This window comes from Euprymna scolopes, chromosome 10 (genome assembly GCF_053919585.1).
Source record: "Euprymna scolopes isolate OS-2025 chromosome 10, ASM5391958v1, whole genome shotgun sequence".
NCBI classification, from domain to species: Eukaryota; Metazoa; Mollusca; class Cephalopoda; order Sepiida; family Sepiolidae; genus Euprymna; species Euprymna scolopes.
This window is the reverse complement of record NC_136491.1, coordinates 68,798,463-68,819,938: the sequence shown is the minus strand read 5'-3', so window position 1 is coordinate 68,819,938 and position 21,476 is coordinate 68,798,463. Positions and strand designations below refer to the sequence as shown.

The window sequence follows — 21,476 nt, the reverse complement described above, 5'->3', positions numbered from 1 at the left end:
GAAAACGATGTAATTCAGCAGAATGAGAAAAAAATAAGCAAAGAGTATGTGCGTCATATCAGAAAATTTTGCAAAACAAAAACAAAGTGATTGCTATCAACCAACTAGCTATGCCAGTGGTGACGTATAGCTTTGGCATTATTGTCTGGCCACAGAGAGAAATTAACAGGCTAGACACTAAAACAAGAAAAATGTTAACATTATACCGAGTAATATAAAGAAAACAGTGTCTACCAAGACTGTATCTACCAAGATGAGCAGGAGGTATAGGTTTGTCAGAGATTGACCATCAACACCGAGCCACTATTGTGAGCACTGGGCAATATCTGATAAACTCTCAGAATCCAAACCTTAAAATGGTATTTGAACACCAAGAAAAGAGAGCCAGTAGAACTACTTCCATCACAAAACTGGCCAAACATTTTGCACAAGACTTTCCATTACAGAAAAATGGAAGAATGGGCTAACCAACAGCCTGCAAAGTATTTCCTGGATGAACTATCACAGGAATATATAGATAAAGAAGGCTCTGTAGATTGGCTTAAAAAAGGGATCTCTTCACTATGTTCAGGAGTGAATGATAATGGCCGCTCAAGATAAGGCTTGATAAGGCATGTGATCTCAGCAATAACAAGTGCAAGTTCTGCCACACAGAAGTAGAGAGTGTGAGCGACCTGACATCCGGTTGTAAAATCCTGTTTGGGGACGGCTATTATACAATGCAACACAGTGGAGTGTGTAAATATCTCCACTTGAAAATCTGTTAAAACTTGATTATCCAATGTAGTAGCAAGTCTTGAGAACATGTACCAGAAAGAACAATTGGAAATAAGTCACACACCATCTATTATGACTACGAAATTCCTACAGCTACATACCTAGAAAATGAGGCTATTAAACCTGACATAGTGATATGGAACAAGAAGGAGAATGTGGTAATCCTAGCTGAAGTAAGCATCCCTAATGATGCTAGCTTTAACAGGCAGAGAGGGAGAAAATAACAAAATACCAAGGACTTATGTATGACATGAAAAGAAACTGGAATCTTAAGAAGGTATCAATCATACCAGTCATTACAGGAGCAACCGGGCTAATGAAAAAGAATTTCAAAAACTATCTGGCGAATATACCCGGTGAACCAAGTGTGAGAGAAATACAACAATAGCACTTAAAGGGACGGTTAAAGTCTTAAAAAGACCTCTCGGTTGTAGTAACTAAACTAATGAGAGAATGTTTGGCATCTGGTAGAATACCCCACCCCCAGCAAAAGCAAAGTGATAAGAAAATTAAACTGTCTTTTTACATGACTTGTTGCATTTTGATTTTTTTTTTTTACATAGGCATCACCACTTATTAAGGCCAAGAGGCCACTCGAGGATAAGGGTTAAAGAGTGTACAGCAGAAATTGGACAATATAGTAATCGTTAGTAATAGAAATTCAGTAAATTTGTTAACAAGTGGGACGGCTCATCAAGAACTTGTTTATGTTAAACTTGAAGACAACTATATTGTAGTCAGCTGGAAAGCAGGAAAATGGAAGACAATTCCACAGGTGTGCAGTTCTGAGAAAGAAGCTTTGTTCATGGAATCTACATTTAGGTTTAGGCACAGATAACGAGTGGGGGGAATTATTGATAGTGTTTTCAGCTAGACGGGTGTTTCTTGTGAAAGTTTGGCGAGGGGAGACCATAGACTGAAGCTCAGTCGAACACTTTCCATGAAAATAACGATACATCAGAGACAAACTCGCAACATCTCTTTTGTGAGATAGAGGTTGCAAGGAAAAGGAAAGGATATCTCCTATGAGATTACGAAGTCTATTTTGAACTCTATAAAGGCAAGACAAGTCCTTTCTAGCAGCTCCTGCCCAGATGTGGCAACAGTACTCTATCCTTGGACGTACCTGGCTCTTATATAGATAGAGAATTGCATCAGCAGTGAGATATCTACTGGATCGATAGAAGGATCCCACCATTTTTCCAGCGGCCTTGGCAACAGATTTGATGTACCTATTCCATTTAAGATCAGGAGTAAAGGACAAGCCCAGAAGCTTGTCAAAACTTGAGAGCCATTCATTTCAACTGATGCCAGATGTGGATCAGAACGTTGTTGATGTTAAGAGAGAAGCTTGGTTTTAGATGCATTAAAAGTAACCAGCTACTCCTTTCCCCATTGTACCACGTGCTCAAGATCAGAGGAGAGAGAATCAGAGAGAACTTGGTCATTTACTGACTTAGATGTGCTACCATAGATGGTAGTGTCATCAGCATAAATGTCTACAAATGATGTAAGGATGTGATTTTGAAGATCATTAATGTAGATCAGGAAGAGAGTTGGGCCGAGGATGGACCCCTGAGAGACTCCAGCATTAATACTGTGAGCTTCTGATTTTTGCCCATCAACTACTACTCTTATGAACCTATCAGAAAGAAATGATTTAATAATTGAGAAGACATTTTTAGCTATACCATAGCTGGTGATCTTGTGAAGTAAACCTTTATGCCATACCCTATCAAAGGCCTTAGATATGTCAAGAGCAATTGCCCTAGAAAGGTTGCCTCCGTCGAGAGATTCGCTAATCCTATGACTGTAAACACATCTGCTGTAGATCTAGCAGAACAGAAACCATATTGTGTGTCACTAAGAAGGTTATTTTTGCTGAGATGGTTGATTACTTCTCTATTCAACACATATTCCAGCAACTTACTCATGATGCACAGGAGACTTATTGATTTTGAAATCAGAGTGTCCATTTGTTTTCTTTCAAATAATTTCCTTCTTGTTTTGTTCGATTATTTTGCTGCTTTGAAACATTTTTTAATCTTAGTCTTATAAGGTGAATGATATATGAGAAGAATTTTGTAAGGAAATAAATTAAGTAATAAAAATAAATGGTGTTTTTCAATGTAGAAATATTGGATTTGTTACTCTTACACACGTTACCAGCATGCTCTCTATATGAAAGCTAGACATTATTGCTGCCTCCATTTGACACCAGGAGAGATAGGCTATTCTTGGCATTTGTCATTATAGCTGGACAATGAAAAAATAAAGAAAGAAAAAAATAACAATGTCTATAACTCAATGAAGAAGGCCAAAATTGCTCAAAATATTTTATTTATATTGTTTTCATTCTAATGTTATTGTAATAAGATTATAATGGTATCACAATAAAATTATAATGCTATTGTTATTAAAATGAGATTGTTATCACATTATCATGAGATTATAATTTTATCACAATAAGATTATAATGTTATCGAAATGAGATTATAATGTTATTACATAATAGTTTTATTACAATGAGATTACAATGCTTTTACAATAAAATTATGATATTATTTTAATGAGATTATAATATTTTCACAATGAGATTATAATCTATCAATACACACACACTCACACACACATACACACATAATACATACATACATACATATATATATATATATATATATATATATATATATATATATATATATATATATATGTATGTTTGTCTGTCTATCTGTATGTCTGCATGATGAACGGTCTCTACAAAACCACTCGGTCAATTTATGATCTACAGACTTGAAACTTGATATATAGGGTACTTGGACCTGTGGAACAAATTTGATTTGGTTTTTAGATGGTAAAAATAGCTAGCAAGTAGTCAAAATTGAAAAAAGAAATGGAACTTGGCAGGTGTAAGTCAACTAAACCGGTCATTTCTACACATGCTCAAATATACAACATCTTTTAAAAATAAGGTTCTTAAAGGTATAAATATACCTTTAAGAACCTTATTTTTAAAAGATGTTGTTTTTTTAAGTATTGACTTAGATCAAGCTGTAACGAATTAGGTAGGAGAGTTACATGTCTTGGTTTCGATTCTAGCTGATGGCACTTAAATCATTTTTTTTTCTATTTTTAAAATCGCTAAAATATGTCGGGTACAATATAATAATCAATAGAGTATTGGTTCTATAAACATAAATATGGAATCTGCATAAATTAAAATATATTTAAGAGTATTTTTCGACCGGGCTACGCCAGGCGACCACTACTCTATAATAATAAATACAAAATCTGCATAAATTAAAATATCATATTCAAATGCATTTTATGATTGGCCTGCTAGTGTTATTACAATGAAATTATAACTCTATTAAATGAGATTATTTTATTGCAATGGGATTAAAATATTATGTGTAATATAATGAGGATACGACATTTTCAACATTGCTATTTTTTCTTTTAATTTTTGCAGAACAAAGTAAAAGAAAATATATACTCAATGTGTTTTAGAAGTTTTCGGTCTGATGAATCTTTCAATATACTGTCCAAAGATAAACACAAACTGTGGATGTCCCAATCTTTGGAATATTCTGTTAATACTCCAACCAGTGTCATCTTTTTGTGGTAATCCTTGCCGCAGTATTTAGCAACCTAAAAATTTAATTTAAAACTCAACTGAACAAAGAGGTATCTTTTCAAACAAATTACATAAGATAAAATAAAAATTGATTAAACTAAATAATTAAACTAATAATAAATTAATACTTGTTAAAAATCAAACTCTCATAAACCATATTTTATGAATATGGTCGTTAGAAACAATGGTTATTGACAAGATTCACTACAAGTTGAATAAAGTAAATGCCGCAGTTTAAAAAAATAGCGCCATAGACCATTTGGATTATGTGTTATAAATAAATACGTTCATAAATAGAAAATCTTCCAAAATAATTGACAGATTGTTAGATTTATTAATATCATTGAAACCCTGGTCAATTTAAAAATTATAATTATCATCATTTTCACATTATGTTTCGTAATTTGTAAGATTGGGATTAATAATTTGGATTATTTGAATTATTCGGACTACTGTTCTCATCTTGGGTGTTGTTTTTATCACATTTCAGATGATCTAATTTATGCCTTTCTTCAGGTGTATTTTGCTGAACTCGAGAATTTTTATGTTGAACTGTATGAAATTTCGAACCAAACCATTTATTTAATTCACGAGGGTAGTTTGCTCTTGTTCTCTCAGCCATTATTGGGTAGAAGTGTTAAGTAATTGCATTCTTAATATGCCCCACACCGAATATTGGACTTTCAACCTCTAGAAGACTGTTACTTAAAACTGATTATTACTTAGTATTTATGTCCATTAAACCACAGATCCTTGAAAAAAATTTACATTCACCGAAAATAACATCCAAGATAAGAACAGTTGTCTGAATAATACAAATAATACAAATCTTTTGAACATTTCAAAGTTTACATGACCCTTAATATTAGTAATAATTAATCAAGTGGAAGTTTCAGAGTAAAATCTTCTTAAAGTAAAAAATTTTATGAAAAAGAATTTCAATAAGCATTTTAAAAAATTTTTCTATTTTCGTTAAACTTTAAAAAAAAAAAAAAGAAAAGAATTTTAGCACAATGGGCATTATAAATAAATAACAAAACGTATAGCTTCATTATATGAATTTATCAAATTATGAGACAAAATCAGAATTTTAGATGAGGAATGATTATTTGGATTATTTGAACTGCTGTTCTTATCTCAACGTTTGACTGATGTAATTGTTACATTATTTTGTAATTTCGACAAGAGTCAGTTGAAAAGAAAAGAGCAGAAGTGCAAATGATGCAATACTTTCCTTTGTACTTCTGTTAATTCGTCGTCTGCTTTTTTTCTTTTTCAATTTAAATTTTATTATTTTATTCTTGTATATAACCGGGAACTTTATTATTTATATTCTTTTATCTTTATATATTCTATCTGTCTAGCAAGTAAAATGTATTATGCAAAATTTGTGCTTACAAATAAAATGTTCACAGTGAAATTTGTTTATTTTATCAATTACACAGAATTTTTCAAATAACAGCAATAAAATCAGTTTGCGTGTGAGCTAGACATTTTATATAGATTAGATATAAACAATTAAAGAAAAATAAATAATTAATTTCAAAATACTTGATGTTTATGATTTGCATATAATCAATAAGACACACTTTATATTAATGGTGTTCCAATCTATTATTTATACTCAATTGTTCTCATATTTTATTAAATTTTATACTAGGTCTATTTGGGAAATCATTATCGCCCAATTTATGGACTATTTCGTCGAGACATACTACTTTCCACCATTTTTCTATTTATCATTTTTATTTCGTCCCTTTAGGGTAAATGGTTTCTCTTGTCCCTTCTAATATGGTCAACTATACTCAACTTTCTAATATTATGGTTTGTTGATGATCTTCTAACTTGGCTTTTATTGGACAGCATGCCTCACATTTATAAATTTCTCCACATTTACATGAAATGTCATATAGAGAGTTCTTTGTCATGTTTTTATTTTCTGTAGGAGACTTGACTCAGATGAGATATTTCTGGAGAGTTGAGTCACTCCTGAATACTGCTCTTACATCATAAATTACATATACTTGAATGTTTTCAGACAATCTTTTCATACATGTTAGATAGGAAAAATTCTTCATAGCTGATACCATGCTCTCTGGATAGTTAAATCAGTGAAAAGATTCTCAGATTATCCGTTTTCTTTTGATATGTATTGGTGTTGCTATATATTGCCTTTGCTTGATGTTGCTATAATATCTCTTACACGTCTTTATCTATTAGATTATTGAAGAGTATAATGAATTCTATCTAAAAATTGTGATTTCAATTCCTGTAGAAGGAAATTAAGAAAATATCAATTGAGAAAAAGATATTGAGAAAGTCTATAGATCACAAAATTATAACAAGAAAACCACCGGAAGAAGACTGGAGAGTACAACATCGGAAAAGTTATAAATATGAGAACAACCAAGATAAGAACAACAATGTAAATAACTGTTATGGTGTAAGTTGATCTATCTATTTCCACAATAAATGGACTTATCCAGTCATGATCATACATTATAGTAGTTATTGACAGCAGTTATGGCCACTGAATCAGACGCATACTTTCTGTAATATAATTATACCACTGTGTTTGTCTTTATTATTATCAGACCTTCAAGTCCGTAAGAAAAATATCTCGTCTCAGAAATACGATCAAATAAAGTTTGGATTTTGCTTTCATTGTAGAAAAGAACATGGTTACCTTTGCAAAAAGGAACTTAGAAGTTCTTATTTGGGGTCCTCTGAAATCGTCTGTGATTGTGCTCTCTCTCATTCCTGTAGGAATGGTTGATAAAACAACACTTTCATTTTCAGCAATCAGTACCAGTTCCCTGCGACCGAATTTGGTGATAGGCTTGTTATTCACTGCTAATATAATGTCACCTGTAAAGAAAATTAAAAGCTATGATCCACAAAGAGATATTAGAATTATTATAGTAACAGTCGTAAATGATGGGTTTACTTAGGTTTCCTCGTCAAAGTGAAATTAATCAGTTCTAATTGTCTGCTATAATCATGCAACATCAAGGTATTTTGTTTGTAATTTTAGCGTGTAGGCCATCCTTTGAAAATTCATTAATTTATTTCTAGAGACTTAAGATGTTGTAAATTAAATTAGTTATGATTTTCTTGTTTCTCATTCACATGTTACACATGTTATTGTGCCTTCATTTTTTTTTTTTTTCATGGAAATCAGCTTATAAATGTCTTTTTTTTTGTCTGTACCTTCAGCTTCTTTGCATGTTAACAGAGTTACTTTTTGAAAAGCATGACTTTTTGCCATGCATGGGTGGTCATTTACTACGGAAAATCTGTAGCAAACTACAACAGCAAAATGAACTATTTTATACATCACATAGTGCTGGGTACATGGAGACCGTCAAGGATGCCATAAAAGACCATCTCAGAAAGGTACGGTGACAAAGCATAGGCATATTCGATGAACTCCAAGAATATGGTTTTAAAGTTAAGGAAGCGAAATGTAATTTTTTTCTATCGGAAATAAAATACTTGGGGCATATAATTAATAAAGACGGTTGATGGACGGATCCTAACATGATCAAAAACATATTGGCCCCAGGCAGCATCCAAGCTCTGCAAAGTTTCCTTGGCTTGACAAATTTTTATGAAATATTTATTAAAAAATATGCATAAATTAAAGACTCCCTCAATGAACTTCTTAAAAAGATAAAACCTGGAGTTTGACACCAGCATACCAAATTGCATTAAAAAAAATAAAGAAGACACATACATCCGATGTTTCTCATATTCATTATAATCACAAGCTTGAGATAATCGTAGCAAGCGACGCCAGCTCTTATAGCATCAGAACCTATATTTTACACAAGCTACCAGATGGAACAAGGAAAGTCATTTTGCATGCATCGTGATTGTGGAAAAGCAATACTTACAAATTGAGAAGAAGATATTGGGCATAATTTTTGCTGTGACAAAGTTCTGCAGATACCTTCACAACAGACGATTTACATTAGAGATGGATCACAAACCTCTGTTATTGATATTAGGGTCAATAAAGGTCTACCTACATATACCAGCAACAAACTTCTACATTGGGGTATGATACTGTTAAGCTATTAAACTACAATTTCAAAATTGAGTACCTGACTTTTAAAAACATGTCATGCTGACGCATTATCCCGACTCATTCTGAAGAGCACTGAAGTATTTACGGATTCAATCATCGCAATATTAAGAACTAACTGCAAAATAAATTGCAGATACTATAAGACAGCTCCCAGTCATACTTGCAGACATAAAAAGGAAGGCTCTGAAGATTGGGCTTTAACCAGACCACAAAGAATAAAATCTATAATAAGGATCCTAATGTGCCAGAGGTATTTTCACTTTGTGACAATGTCAGAGTGATGATACCCAGCAGTTTCCAGAAAAAAATCTTGCAGATTTTCATATGGGACATCTGAGGAAAAACTGCACTAAAAACCTCATGTGATACTACATCTATTGGCCAAACATTGACAAAGACATAGCAGATATGGTTAATGCATATAAAGGATGCTAAAGCACCAAAAACTACTTGAAACCGTGAACAAAACGTACCAACCATGGCAAAAGATTCACATCAACTTTGCAGGTCCTTTGAATGACCAGTACTATCTCACTGTCATCGACAACCACACAAAATGGCTGGAAGTCCTAAAATGTAAAAGACTTGCCAAAATTTGCACACTTCAGCTTGTGTAGTTACTGATAATGAGACGCAGTTTATATTCAATGAATTCAAGCAATTCTGCGATACATATCAGGTGAATCACATCACGACCCCGCAGTATCATCCAGGGTTAAATAGTGAGGCTAAAAGGTTTGTAGACACCTTGAAGAGGGCTCTGAGAAAGACACAAGACACAAGAGACTCTGACAGATAGGGTGCTACAACAATTTCTGCAGATGTACAAAATAGCACATAACTCAAATACACCTTTGGGATGCTTGCCCACAAAAACTATATTTGCAATAAAAATAAAATCGGTGTTCAATAAACTCATTCCGAGGCAAGCAAGATTTAAAAAGACAGTCACCCTTTCTACAAAAATGTTACGCCTGTGGCGAAAAAGTGTTATTCCAAAGTTACAAGAATAACATAACGTTTTGGGAAGTGAGTACAGTGAAAAAAAAAGTGGGAGAGCTGATTTACATCATCCAAGCCCCCAATAATATACATACGCACCATCTCAATCAATCGAGAAAATGTCAACTTAATGACTTGAATGTTTCACCACCACAATTTTGCAAATAGTCAATAGATATCATATTCGAAAATTTTTACCTCAACGCACCACAGGCTTTTCCCGAGGTTAGACAAGCAGAAAAAGGAAATCCCCTGAGTATTGATCCCTAAAAGGAAAAAAAATACTAAACAGTTTGTTTTTTTTTCAGAGAAAAAAAAAATTTGGAAGTGAGGTATTATGGGACCGTTACCTACTTATAGATGGACTCTTCCAAATACGCCAGCGATATCTAACTGACAAATAAGCCTCGCTTACTTCACCACTTTTCTCTGTAATTTTGTTCCTCCTTTCAATATATCTGTAAAACCTACACCCTGTTCCGAGTTGTCTTTTCATGGTCCCAATCAGGATCCACATCAAATAGATATTAAACTTCTTCAATATAGAGACTTGCTGTAAAAAACTGGATGATATGATCATATTGTGACACTTGATAAGATCTTTTGCTCATACCTTTTCGTAGTCCAGCTGCAAATGCTATTCCTGTTGGTTCTACATGACTCACAATGATTGGTTTCTTATTGGTCACAGTGAACCCACATCTTTGATAATTTGTACAGGTCAAATAAATAGGGAAAATGCTTGGTATAATACCAACTGCTGGTGGACGATCGTTAGTCTGTTTCATCAAAATTGTTAGTACATCCGCAGACAATCCTGATATATCATGGCCATCAAGCTCCATTATTTTGTCTCCAGGAACAAGACCAGATTCTTCAGCTTCACTCCCTGGAGCTACTGATACAATAAATGTGGGACCATTACCAACAATCTTGAATCCATATTTCTGAGGCCATGTCTTCTCGTCTGAAGACATTTTTCGTTTTTGAGTTTACAGGAATGAAATGAGACAAATCTGAAAAATGTCAAGAAAAATTTTCAGTTTTTTCAATTTATTGACAAGTAAAAATATTTTGATTTTGAATAACTTGAAGTCGATTTTTTTTTTTGGCAAAAACAAAAAGTCAATCTTTGTTCATTTTTACTTATAGATGTAACTTATAAAAGATGTAACTTATAAAAGATGTAACTTATAAAAGAAAATAAAAAGTTGTCTTTACTATTCATAGATGTCTAACATGAAAAACAAATAAAAAATTAATTGATTGTTCATAAAATCGTACTCAAGAAAAGTTGTGTTCAAGTTAATGTAAGAAACCAGAATACATTTATAATGGATAAGATTGGATTATTTGGATTACTGTTCTCAACTTGAGTGCTATTCCCACAACGTTTCAAACCATCTTCAGTATAATACAGCGTTATTTTCACAATGTTTCGACCATCTTCAGTATAATACACCGTTAGTTTTAAATTTCAATGTAATGTCTTTTCCTTTCTTGGAGATGGGGGGTATCGTAAATGGAAAGGTTTTAAAAAAATAATCATAATGCATGTTACTCACCTTGTTGCTTTCAAAAACATATTACTTGATATAACTGAAATTTTGATGTAGAGCAATTCTCTTTTTTCTATTAACGGTTTCGTATCTAACTTATTTTAATAGCGCATTCTCTAAATGATAAAGTTTCTTTCCTTACTGATCCGATTTAGTATCTGATTATTAGGTGCTTTATTATCATCTGTAGGTTTCGCAGCAATTACGGGACAGCTTTTAGTTATTTTTATTAAAAAGTTTGGGCAAGGAATTGGTTATACAGAAGTGTTTTTTGATGAGGTTTAAGAATTTCTTGTTTATTTTTTAGCATCTGATTATAGAGCAAATGTAGTCTGACATGCATTAATTTCTCTAAAAGGACGTTATAAAAAGACCAAAGGTGAAAGGATAAGAGGCAAGTGGTTGACAGCGAAGGATACAAAAAAAAAAAAAGTCGTGTGCAAACTGTCAATTATCATTTTTTTTTTTTTTTTTGCTAATTTCCACAGAAATGTAAAGTTGATGTGACCAAGCGCAGAATTGGATTTTGTGAAAATTCATCATGAAAATTGAGTGATTTATATTCCATTTGGATCAGACTTTATGAAAAGTGTTGTTGAGAGATTACAATACAATTCCATTTGGCTTTATAAAAAGTGTATTGTGAAATGAAAAAATTAAAATATGATTAGAGTCGAACTCTTGAGATGTGCATCATTAAAAGATTGTTGCAATTCCAACCGGACTAGCCATATAGTGGGGGCTAGTTGTGCCTGGAAGACCTGGAATGTGAATGCCGATCTGGGTACAGGTTTATGTGAGATGATCTTTAAGAATCATGGTGGCGTGTGCTTTGACATGCATTAATTTGCATATCAATTAATTAGTTGCCCTAAAAAGACGTTATAAAAGATCGAAGGTGAGAGGACAGAGATTTAGTGGTTGGCAGTGAAAGATTTTATCTTTCAATCGTGTGCATATTGTCATCCCCTCCCCCCAATTAGATTACATGGAATAGATCAAATTATATTTCTTTTCTTTCTATTTTTAATTTTATTATAGCAATTGGTATTTGTTGCGATATTTAATTTACATACTATGATAATCACTATTTTTTAGAGTTAAGTTGTAAATATTGCTTGTTTTCTAAAATATATTTTCATTGCTAGAATTGTTGCTGAGCCTACATTTGATAGAGTTAGGAATCTGTTTCATGATTGATGACAGGTGATTAGATTTTGAGGTTACATATATTGGATTAGCATTAAATATGGTTCGTAAGTATTTTCTTTTAAATTTACAGTGACATCTAAGAAATTACTTATTTTTATGTTAGTCAGCACATCTACACGTTTGATTTTTTAATTTCCATGTGTATAATTTTCTTATTTTCTCATTATTTATTCCATGTACCCTTGTTAGTTTTCTCCATATTTATTCTACATACTCTCACAAATATAAGGAGTGTTTTTTTTCAAGAAGGCAAACTTTAGATTAAAATGAATCATTAAAAAATAGTTTTATTATACAAATATGTGGTTTATTCCAAAAATTAATTTTTGGCATTTATAATTTAAATATAATTTTGGGCATATGCCCCCCCCCTCGGTTTGCACATAAATGGCATTATCTAGAGGTCCAATTTTTACAAACTGTACATGTTAAATTCAGCTGTATTTTAGCAATAATACATCGAATCTTGTCTTCCAAGTGGTCTATTGTGTCTAGTTTATCAGTGTAGACATGGGAATTTACATATCCCCAAAGAAAATAATTGCATGAATAAAGTGGTCAGTTGACAGGTCCATTTTCTGACATTATTCATTCATCAAATGTTTCTCTCAGTTAATTGATCATATCACGTGCCATATACATGTGGCTCAGTCCTGGTGAAACCAAATGAAGAACTAATAAACTAAACTGAACTCCAAATAACCGATAGTTGCCAAATCTACAACTAAAGGATATATGCCAATCTACAACTAAAGGATAGTTGTTAATTTTAAGTTCGATGCCTCTAAAAACACCCTATATTTGATGATATAGACATTAGCCTGTATAGAGATGATGGATTAGCTATAATAAGGGATTCTAACAAAGTGAAAAGACTTGAATAACCAACGGAAATGCTTTACTTATAGTCTAATGGAAAAATATTAAGGTAGGAATGGGTAGAAATGTATAAGAGTAACAATCTCTTCTTTTCAATTACCTAATTGTTCCAGTGGGGGAGGGGGTCATCTTGGAAATTATTGGAAGGAAGTAGTTGTTTTTTCTTTTTTTAATAAAAATGAATGAAAAGTAATAAGAAAAAGGGAAGGGGGATAACCCCATTCATTTATTCAGAATTACAGCCTTTAGATTTTCTTCTTTTTTTTTTCTTTTTTTTTTTTGTAGGCTTGAAAAAAACAAATGATTGATTTGGGATTATATAACGATAATTTAATCATAAGATTATAAGATACAGAAAATAGATCTAATTATCTACAATCAAGTTTATTTTCGGTAGAATTTATACTATTTTCTATAGGTGGGGTCATCTTTAAAGTGAGTTTTTGTAGGTTTCCTCTTGCCATTCTCATCTTTCTTAAGCATTTTTCTATCTTTTTTATATTGCGTTTGAAACTATGTCTGTTTTTTTGTTTTGTTTTTTAATATTCTCTGAAGAGTAGCCAAATAAACTAAAGAATTTTTTATCATTAGTTGTGAAACATGCATAAGACAGTAAACAAGAAACTATAGGCATTTGAATAAAAACCACAATGTATATCTGCAATTATCTATTATTAAAAGAAATATTTGGCTGAATGTAGCATATAATTGATAGAATCAACTGGAGTTTTTAATTGGAAAACACATACATCAATAATATCACTGACTTGCTAGTCAGAATCAAATATTGATCTTCTGTGAAGAACGTGATCTATTAGAAAAGTCGAGAAGTAGATCAGCTTCACTTTATTATATAGAAGAAAGAAGATTAATTAATTGATTTTAATTAATGTTTACCACGCTTTTCAGAACTTTGTCAATCATTTAAAGAACAAATCCAAAAGCCTTATTGAGTCTTGTTACTGCCACCACAGGAACATTAATATTGTGGCTGGATTCTCCAGTCAGTATTTATGGCTTAACCAGCCAATCACAATCTTGTAAGAAGGAAAGACCCGGATGTACTCATTAGTCATGGGATGATTCCAATATTTTTCCCGATTCTGATACAATTACCGATTTTCTTCTAAATTTTCAATTCCAATAAAATTACCGATTCTGATTCCAATTCCAATAACAAAAGGTCACAACAATTTCGAAAAATCAATTAAATGGTGTCGATTTAAGTTCGTTTCTATAGTTATTTTCTGATATTTGAAGCATTTCTTATCGCAAAGATTTTGATAAAAAGAACACAGAGGTTAAAATATAAATACACCAAAGTTATTAAAAAACAACAACAAAATAAATAAATAAGTCCATACCAGTTTATTTTTATTTATTTTTTTTTACAATATCTGTAAAAAAAAACAAACAAAGAAAACAGTACATTCATTATTTTTGTATTTCCATGATAACTTGGGAAACTTGTAGATAAATTAATTTCCTTTGTTATAAAGGTTTTTACAACAAATCTACCATCGGAAAATTTGACTAAAAATAAGTTTACCCAACAAATTTCAGCTAACTGATATATGATTTCTTAATCCTGAGTGTTTTATTTATTTATTTTTTTTTAGGGGAGGGGGGTATAAATATTTTTGTACAAGCATTTTTGGATTGGATATCTAACACTGAATAAACGTATTATTGAAAAGAATTTATTGATAGTTTTCGGCCATCTTATGGAAAATACATTTTCTGAATTAAAAAAAGACTTAATTCATATATATATATATATATATATATATATATATATATATATATATATATATATATATATATATATATATATATACTAGCAAAAGTACCCGTCGTTGACTGGGTTAAAAAACAGCCTTCAGAAACGGACTCTGATTTATGAAAGTATGATAGGTTATGAAAAGAAAGGGTTGTAAAGCGATAGCTTCGAATTTGGGGGGTATCAAAACCAAAGCAAAATATGATGAAAGTAAAAATAAAATAGATAAAACCCATAATTTATTATACCATACCTGTTCATATGGAAACACTTATCACAATATTCTGTGGATCTATATTAAAAAACCTTGTTAAACTTTGTGACATATTTCCATTCTATGGAGGTCAGGCGCAAATGAACACCCCATAATTCTATTATACAATATTTCTTCAAACTGAAACATAATTATCAAAGTATAATTACGCAGATAGATATGAAAAGTCTTTATTAAGTTTGTGCCTATTTCCATTCTATGGAGGCCAGGCGCGAACGCAGACCCTACAATTTTATTATACCATCCCTATTTAAGTGAAAACATACTTATCAAAGTATTCTTATGTACATCTATACCAAAAACACTTGTAAACGTTTTTTTTTATTTTTAAATGTTTTATTTCTATACTTTGTGGACCAGGCGCGAACGTAGATCCCACAATTTTAATGAACCACTGTTCTGCCAGATCAAACATACCCATTCCTGTGTCTCGATACATCTTCTATCATTATATGTAATCAGTTTTTTAAAATAGTCAACCATATAGAAGCCTATTCGTGACCAGACACACACACACACACACACACACACACACACACACACACACACACACATTTAGCTTTATATTATATATATATATATATATATATATATATATATATATATATATATATATATATATGCACAACCAGCAAGCTCCTCCAGTCTTAGACAGACTATGGATACCCACGAAGGGTTGCTTGTGCATGAAATTTTTGTGGCAGGAGGTGCGCAATCTCCAACCTCCTGAGACGACATTGTTAAATACCAGTGGCAAGTGAAGTACAGGACGACTGGAAACCAGGGTTGCGGAGTCGGATGGTAAAAGTCCGACTCCGACTCCAACTCCTAGAATTCCTAGGATAACAACTCTGACTCCGACTCCTTTGATATCTGCGACTCCGACTCCAACTCCCGACTCTGACTCCCAACTCCTGACTCCGACTCCTTTCCTCCTATGTGGAAATGTATACTGCAGATCCATATACCAGCCTCCCACATCTATCCAGCATGCATTTTATAATTACTTTTCATGTATATCATTTTTTATGTTTAAAATTCACTTGTATGATAAATATACTCGCATATACACTATACCAGTTTTATTTATTTTTTTTTACTCACGTCTACTCCTAACAAGGCGTATCACCACTTGGACATAAAAGGCTACTATTTGGGACCATGTCGTGGAAAGATTAACAAGATGTTGGTTTATGTAACATTTTAACTTCTGCATATCAGTACGACCAGGGAAGCAGGTAGCAGGAAGGGAATTCCAAAGTGTAGCTGTTTGTGGGGAGAAATTATTAGAATAGAAAGCTTTCTGGCATCTAGGGATCTCAACAGTGAAGGGGTGAAATCTTATTGCTAAGCGGGTTTGTCGAGGATATGTATGGCGAGAGGACACAAGCGCAATAAGTTCATCAGAGCACATTCCATTAAAATATTTGTAAAACAAGCACAGAGATGCAACATTGCGGCGATGGGACAGGGGCTGGAACTTAGTTGATAGCGGGATCGATTAGATTGAAAACTCTTTTTTGAACTCTATCCAAGAAGGAGAGACTAGTGGTAGAGGCACCAGCCCAGATGTGACAACAAAACTCCACACATGGGCGAACAGTGGCCTTGTAGACGTACAAGATACTCTCAGGTGTGAATAATCTTCTAGCTTGATAGAGGGAACCTACCTTCTTTGCAGCAGTCTTTGCAATGTCATCTATGTATTTGCTCCAGTTTATATTGCCTGCAAATATTAAGGTCGAGGAGTTTGAAGGTAGAATTCTCAAGTAAGGTGTCATTTGTCATCGATATAGGCGATTGGAGAGGCGTTTTGTAATTGTTAAAGGTGAGCAACTTAGTTTTACTAGCATTAAATGTTACCATCCATAATGGTCTGAAGGTCATTTTCTAACGATTCTGCCATTGTCTTAGATTTATGTACATCCGTTCTTCCCTCATGCATGTTATAGAGGATTGTATCATTAGCAAATATACCCATCTCGGACACAATATTATCAGGGAGGTGGTTTATAAATATCAGGAATATTAATGGTCCAAGGATCAACCCCTGAGGCACTTCCGCATTAATATTATGCTGCTTGGATGTACGTCCATCAATGAAAACCTGTGTGCTTCTATTGTCTAAGAAGGATCTAATTATATTTAGTATATGTCCAGTTATAACGTATGATTTAATTTTCATTAGCAGCCCTTTGTGTCAGACCTTGTCAAAGGCCTTAGATATATCTTTGCCTGCCTTATCTTATTAATGCGTTCAGAGATGAATGTTAAAATATCTGCAGTAGAACGACATTGCCTGAATCTATACTGTTTGTCAGAGAGAAGATTTGTTTTTGCGAGGTGGTGAACTAGTGCTTGATTAATTAAGGTCTCAAAGATTTTAGCGAAGAAGGGCGATAATTGAGAAAGTCTGTTCTTTCACCAGAATTCCTGTACACTGGTACCACAGAGGCCATCTAATAGCTAGATATTAGGGAAGCAAGATTCAACAAGGCATTTATTTATTTTTATTTATTTATTTTTTTTTTTTAAATTACATTTTCATCCCAAACATGGCATATTGCCACTGTGGTGTAGGGAGCTACTATCAGGGGTAGCAACTACTGGGGCACTATGTTGGGATTTGGGCAGCAAGATGTCGATTCACGTTACACTTGAACTTCTACATGTCAGTACAGTTGGGGAAGCAGGGACCTGGAATGGAATTCCAGAGTCTAGCGGTTCTGGGGAAGAAACTACTGGAGTAGAAAGATCTTTTACATCTAGGAATCTCTACTGTGTGGGGGTGGGATTTAGCTGCCTGTCGGGTTTGTCGAGGGTGTCTACATCGTGGGGGCACAAGTATCTGCAGTTCGTCAGAGCATTCACCATTAAAATACTTGTAGAACAGGCAGAGGGATGCAACGTTTCGTCGATGGGACAGAGGCTGAAGCTTAGATGCCAGTTCAGGGCCTATCAGATTGGCGACTCTCTTTTGAATCTTGTCTAGGAGCGAGAGACTAGCAGCAGATGCACCAGCCCAAATGTGACAGCAATACTCCATACATGGGCGAATGGTGGCCTTATAGAGGTACAGGATACTTTCAGGTGTCAGTAGTTTTCTAGCACGGTAGATAGAGCCTACCTTCTTTGCAGCAGCCCTGGCAATGTTTTCAATATAATTGTTCCAACTCATGTTTCCTATGAACGTTAGGCCAAGCAGTTTGAAAGATGTACTCTCAAAATAGGAGGGAGTCACTGGCCATTGCTATTGGTGGTAAAGAAAGTGTCTTGTAATTATTGAAGGAAACCAGTTTAGTCTTGGCAGCATTGAATGTGACCATTCATTTTTGTACCCATTTCACTACAGATTGGAGGTCATCCTCTAGTGTTTTTGCCATTTCTTTAGTTATGTGTTCATTTTTTTTCCTGTCATGCCTGTTATAGGGTGTGGTGTCATCAGAATATATACCCATTTTAGAGGCAGTTTTGTCGGGGAGGTCATTAATAAATATTAGGTACAATAGAGGTCCAAGGATAGACCCCTGAGGCACTCCCACATTTATATCACACTGTTTAGATGTACGACCGTTGAGGACAACCTGGATTTTTCTCTTATTTAAGAAGGACTTAAGTATTCTACCAGTGATACCGTATGATTTAATTTTCCTGAGGAGACCCTCATGCCATACCCTGTCAAAAGCCTTAGATATATCTAGAGCTACCGCTCTGCCCTCCCCCGCTTTGTCCAGTGAATGATATATACGTTCAGAGATTACAGTGAGGATGTCTGCTGTGGAACAGGCTTGCCTAAATCCATATTGTTGGTCAATCAGAAGTTTAGCATCTGTAAGGTGATGAACTAGAACTTGGTTAATTATGGTCTCAAATATTTTGGCGAAAAGTGGGAAGAGGCTAATGGGGCGATAATTTACTGGGTCAGTTCTTTCGCAAGAATTCTTGAAAACTGGTACCACAGAAGCAGTTTTCCAGCAGGCAGGAAAGCAAGATTCATTAAGGCATTTGTTGTAAAGTTTGGAGAGAACTGGAGCTACTTCGGCTGAGCACTTTTTTAATAGCACAGCTGGGATGAGATCAGGTCCACATGCTTTTGAAGTGTCAAGGTTTTTTATGATATCATGTACCTGAGCAGGGGTGATTTTTAGATCATCTAACGTGGCTTCTGTCTGCAAAGGAAAGTCAGGCAGGAGGTGGTTGGAAGGGTTCAGTGTGGAGTTTGAGGCAAACCGGCTGGCAAGCATATTAGCGTTGTTGGTTGCTGAGCAAACAACCTCGTGATTGTTGGTTAGTGGAGGAATTGTTGATTGCCCATTATTTACTACACTGTTGTAGATTTTCCAGAAGTCACGAGTTCCTAATTTTTGTGCTTCGATGTGTTTTTTAGTGGTTTCAGTAAATTCTCTCTCGCTATTTCTTTCTTAACATTACTTCTAGCTTCTATATACTTCTGTCTGTTTGAACTAGACTTATGTCAGTTAAATCTGTGGTATGCATGCTGCCTTTGAGCAATGGAAGTTGCGCAAGTAGAAGTAAACCATTGGGGAGAGTGAGGCTTGCTATAAAATTTCCGCATGGGAACATGTACTTCAATTGCTGTTTTGAACCATTCAGTGGTCTCATTTGTGCACTGTTCAGCAGGAAGAGAAAAAATATTTCCCCATGGGGCATCTCTGATAAGATCTCTGATGGCTTCCCAGTCAGCTTTTTATAATATCTCGTTGTTTTGAGCACTGGCTCTTTAGTTTTGGGTCTAGAGTTTAGGGCGATTTCGACCATTATCACTGCATGATCAGTGTTCCCGAGTGGACAGTCAGCATTTGTTATACAATCCTCGGGAACTGTGGTCAGAAACAGTTCTAGAAGTGATGCGTGTTGTTCTTGCTGGTCAGGGAAATGGGTTGGAAACATAACTATTTGTGATATGAGTGAGATATAGCGAAGCTATGTGCTGTGCTGCCCGCTGCATCTGTGTGAGTAGAGAATCCAAGCCAGTTTTTGTGGTGAACATTAAATCACCAAATACATGTACTTGTGCGCTAGTGTTGAGGGAGAGTGCTGTATCTATGCTGTCAGATACTTTGTTTATTATGGTGCAGTCCTGGGTCGAGGGAGAGCGGTAGAGAAAATAAAAGTAGCTAATGTTATGTTGTATGTTTAGTCTAAAGCACATAAAGGCTTAATCGTCCGTTTCTAGGTTTGTTTCTCTAGTCAGGGGGAAGAGTGTTAGGAATGTAGACTCCAAGACCGTGCATATGTCTGTCAGAGTCCTTACGGCATAGTGGGAGATAGCCAGGCATGTTAAAGTAGTTAGAGGGGATTGAGGAGTGTAGGTTAGTTTCGCTTAGTGCTAAGATATCCAGAGTATTTGTTAGGAGAAATGCTTCAACATCAGCTAAATTAGTTCTAAGCCCACGGATGTTAGTGAATGCAAGCCTCAAGGGAGGAGGCAAGTTGCATTTGTTTGTCCCTAGGCCTGGTTTAATCTTATTTTTTTATTGTACTGTCATCATGTTTTTAAAGAATTTCAGTTAGGTAAAGGGGAGCTAAACAAGAGGTCATGCATGGTATCAGACATGCAACACAAGTAGACCATTAGCTGACCTTTCTTCAACTAGGACTGTGGCCTCAGGAAAGCCCATCGGGGATGAGTGCAGGGTCGCTTTCCATGCGCGACATGGCACTACAAACATCCTGATATTATACAACTGTTGATGGAGCAGCCACTCTAAGTGCTACCAAAGAGTTAGGACTCCTGTTCTACCAGTCAGAAACAGCAGCCAATAACTGTCAATCCGGTACCCTCAACCCATCAGAAGAAGGTCACCCCAATCTAATTGCATAGGCATGTGTGGTACTCAAGCACTCCCAAGTGCCCAGTTTTGAGGGGTGGGATATGTCAGGAGTGGGGAAACGGCATTCATTGCCCTAGACAAGAAACAAGATCTACCACTAAGTGTTTTGTCGATTCACTGTGATAGTGTCTCTGTGCCTGACTAATAGGCAAAGAAAGAGTATGGAAGCCGGGCGATAGACAGAGCCTATCTACTCCTTAAGCAATTTTCCCAGTCACTGTATATATTTATTGTAGAGCTTGGAAAGTATAGGGGCTAACTCAGCTGAACATTTCTTAATTAGAATAGCAGGGATGAAATCAGGCCTTTGTCTAAGTTTTCTAAGTTTTTTTATGATATTGCGGACATGAGAAGGGGTGATTTTTACATCATCTAATGTGGCTTCAGTCTGCATAGGGAAATTTGGGAGGG

General features: G+C 34.4%; 1 protein-coding gene across 2 annotated transcripts in view; it reads right to left on the bottom strand.

Moving 5' to 3' along the window:
• Positions 1 to 21,476, bottom strand: part of LOC145286065 (delphilin-like) — a 207,777-nt gene that overhangs the window by 134,269 nt on the left and 52,032 nt on the right. For both annotated transcript variants that reach the window (XR_013869095.1, XM_080134738.1), the window contains exons 2-4: positions 10,120 to 10,522; positions 7,101 to 7,282; positions 4,274 to 4,428 (exon numbers count right to left, since the gene is read on the bottom strand). Coding sequence is in view for 1 of the 2 variants with exons in the window: in XM_080134738.1 (XP_079990864.1) it covers positions 4,274 to 4,428; positions 7,101 to 7,282; positions 10,120 to 10,483 (701 nt within the window). In the remaining variant the exon portion in view is untranslated. The remainder of the gene's footprint in view (positions 1 to 4,273; positions 4,429 to 7,100; positions 7,283 to 10,119; positions 10,523 to 21,476) is intronic.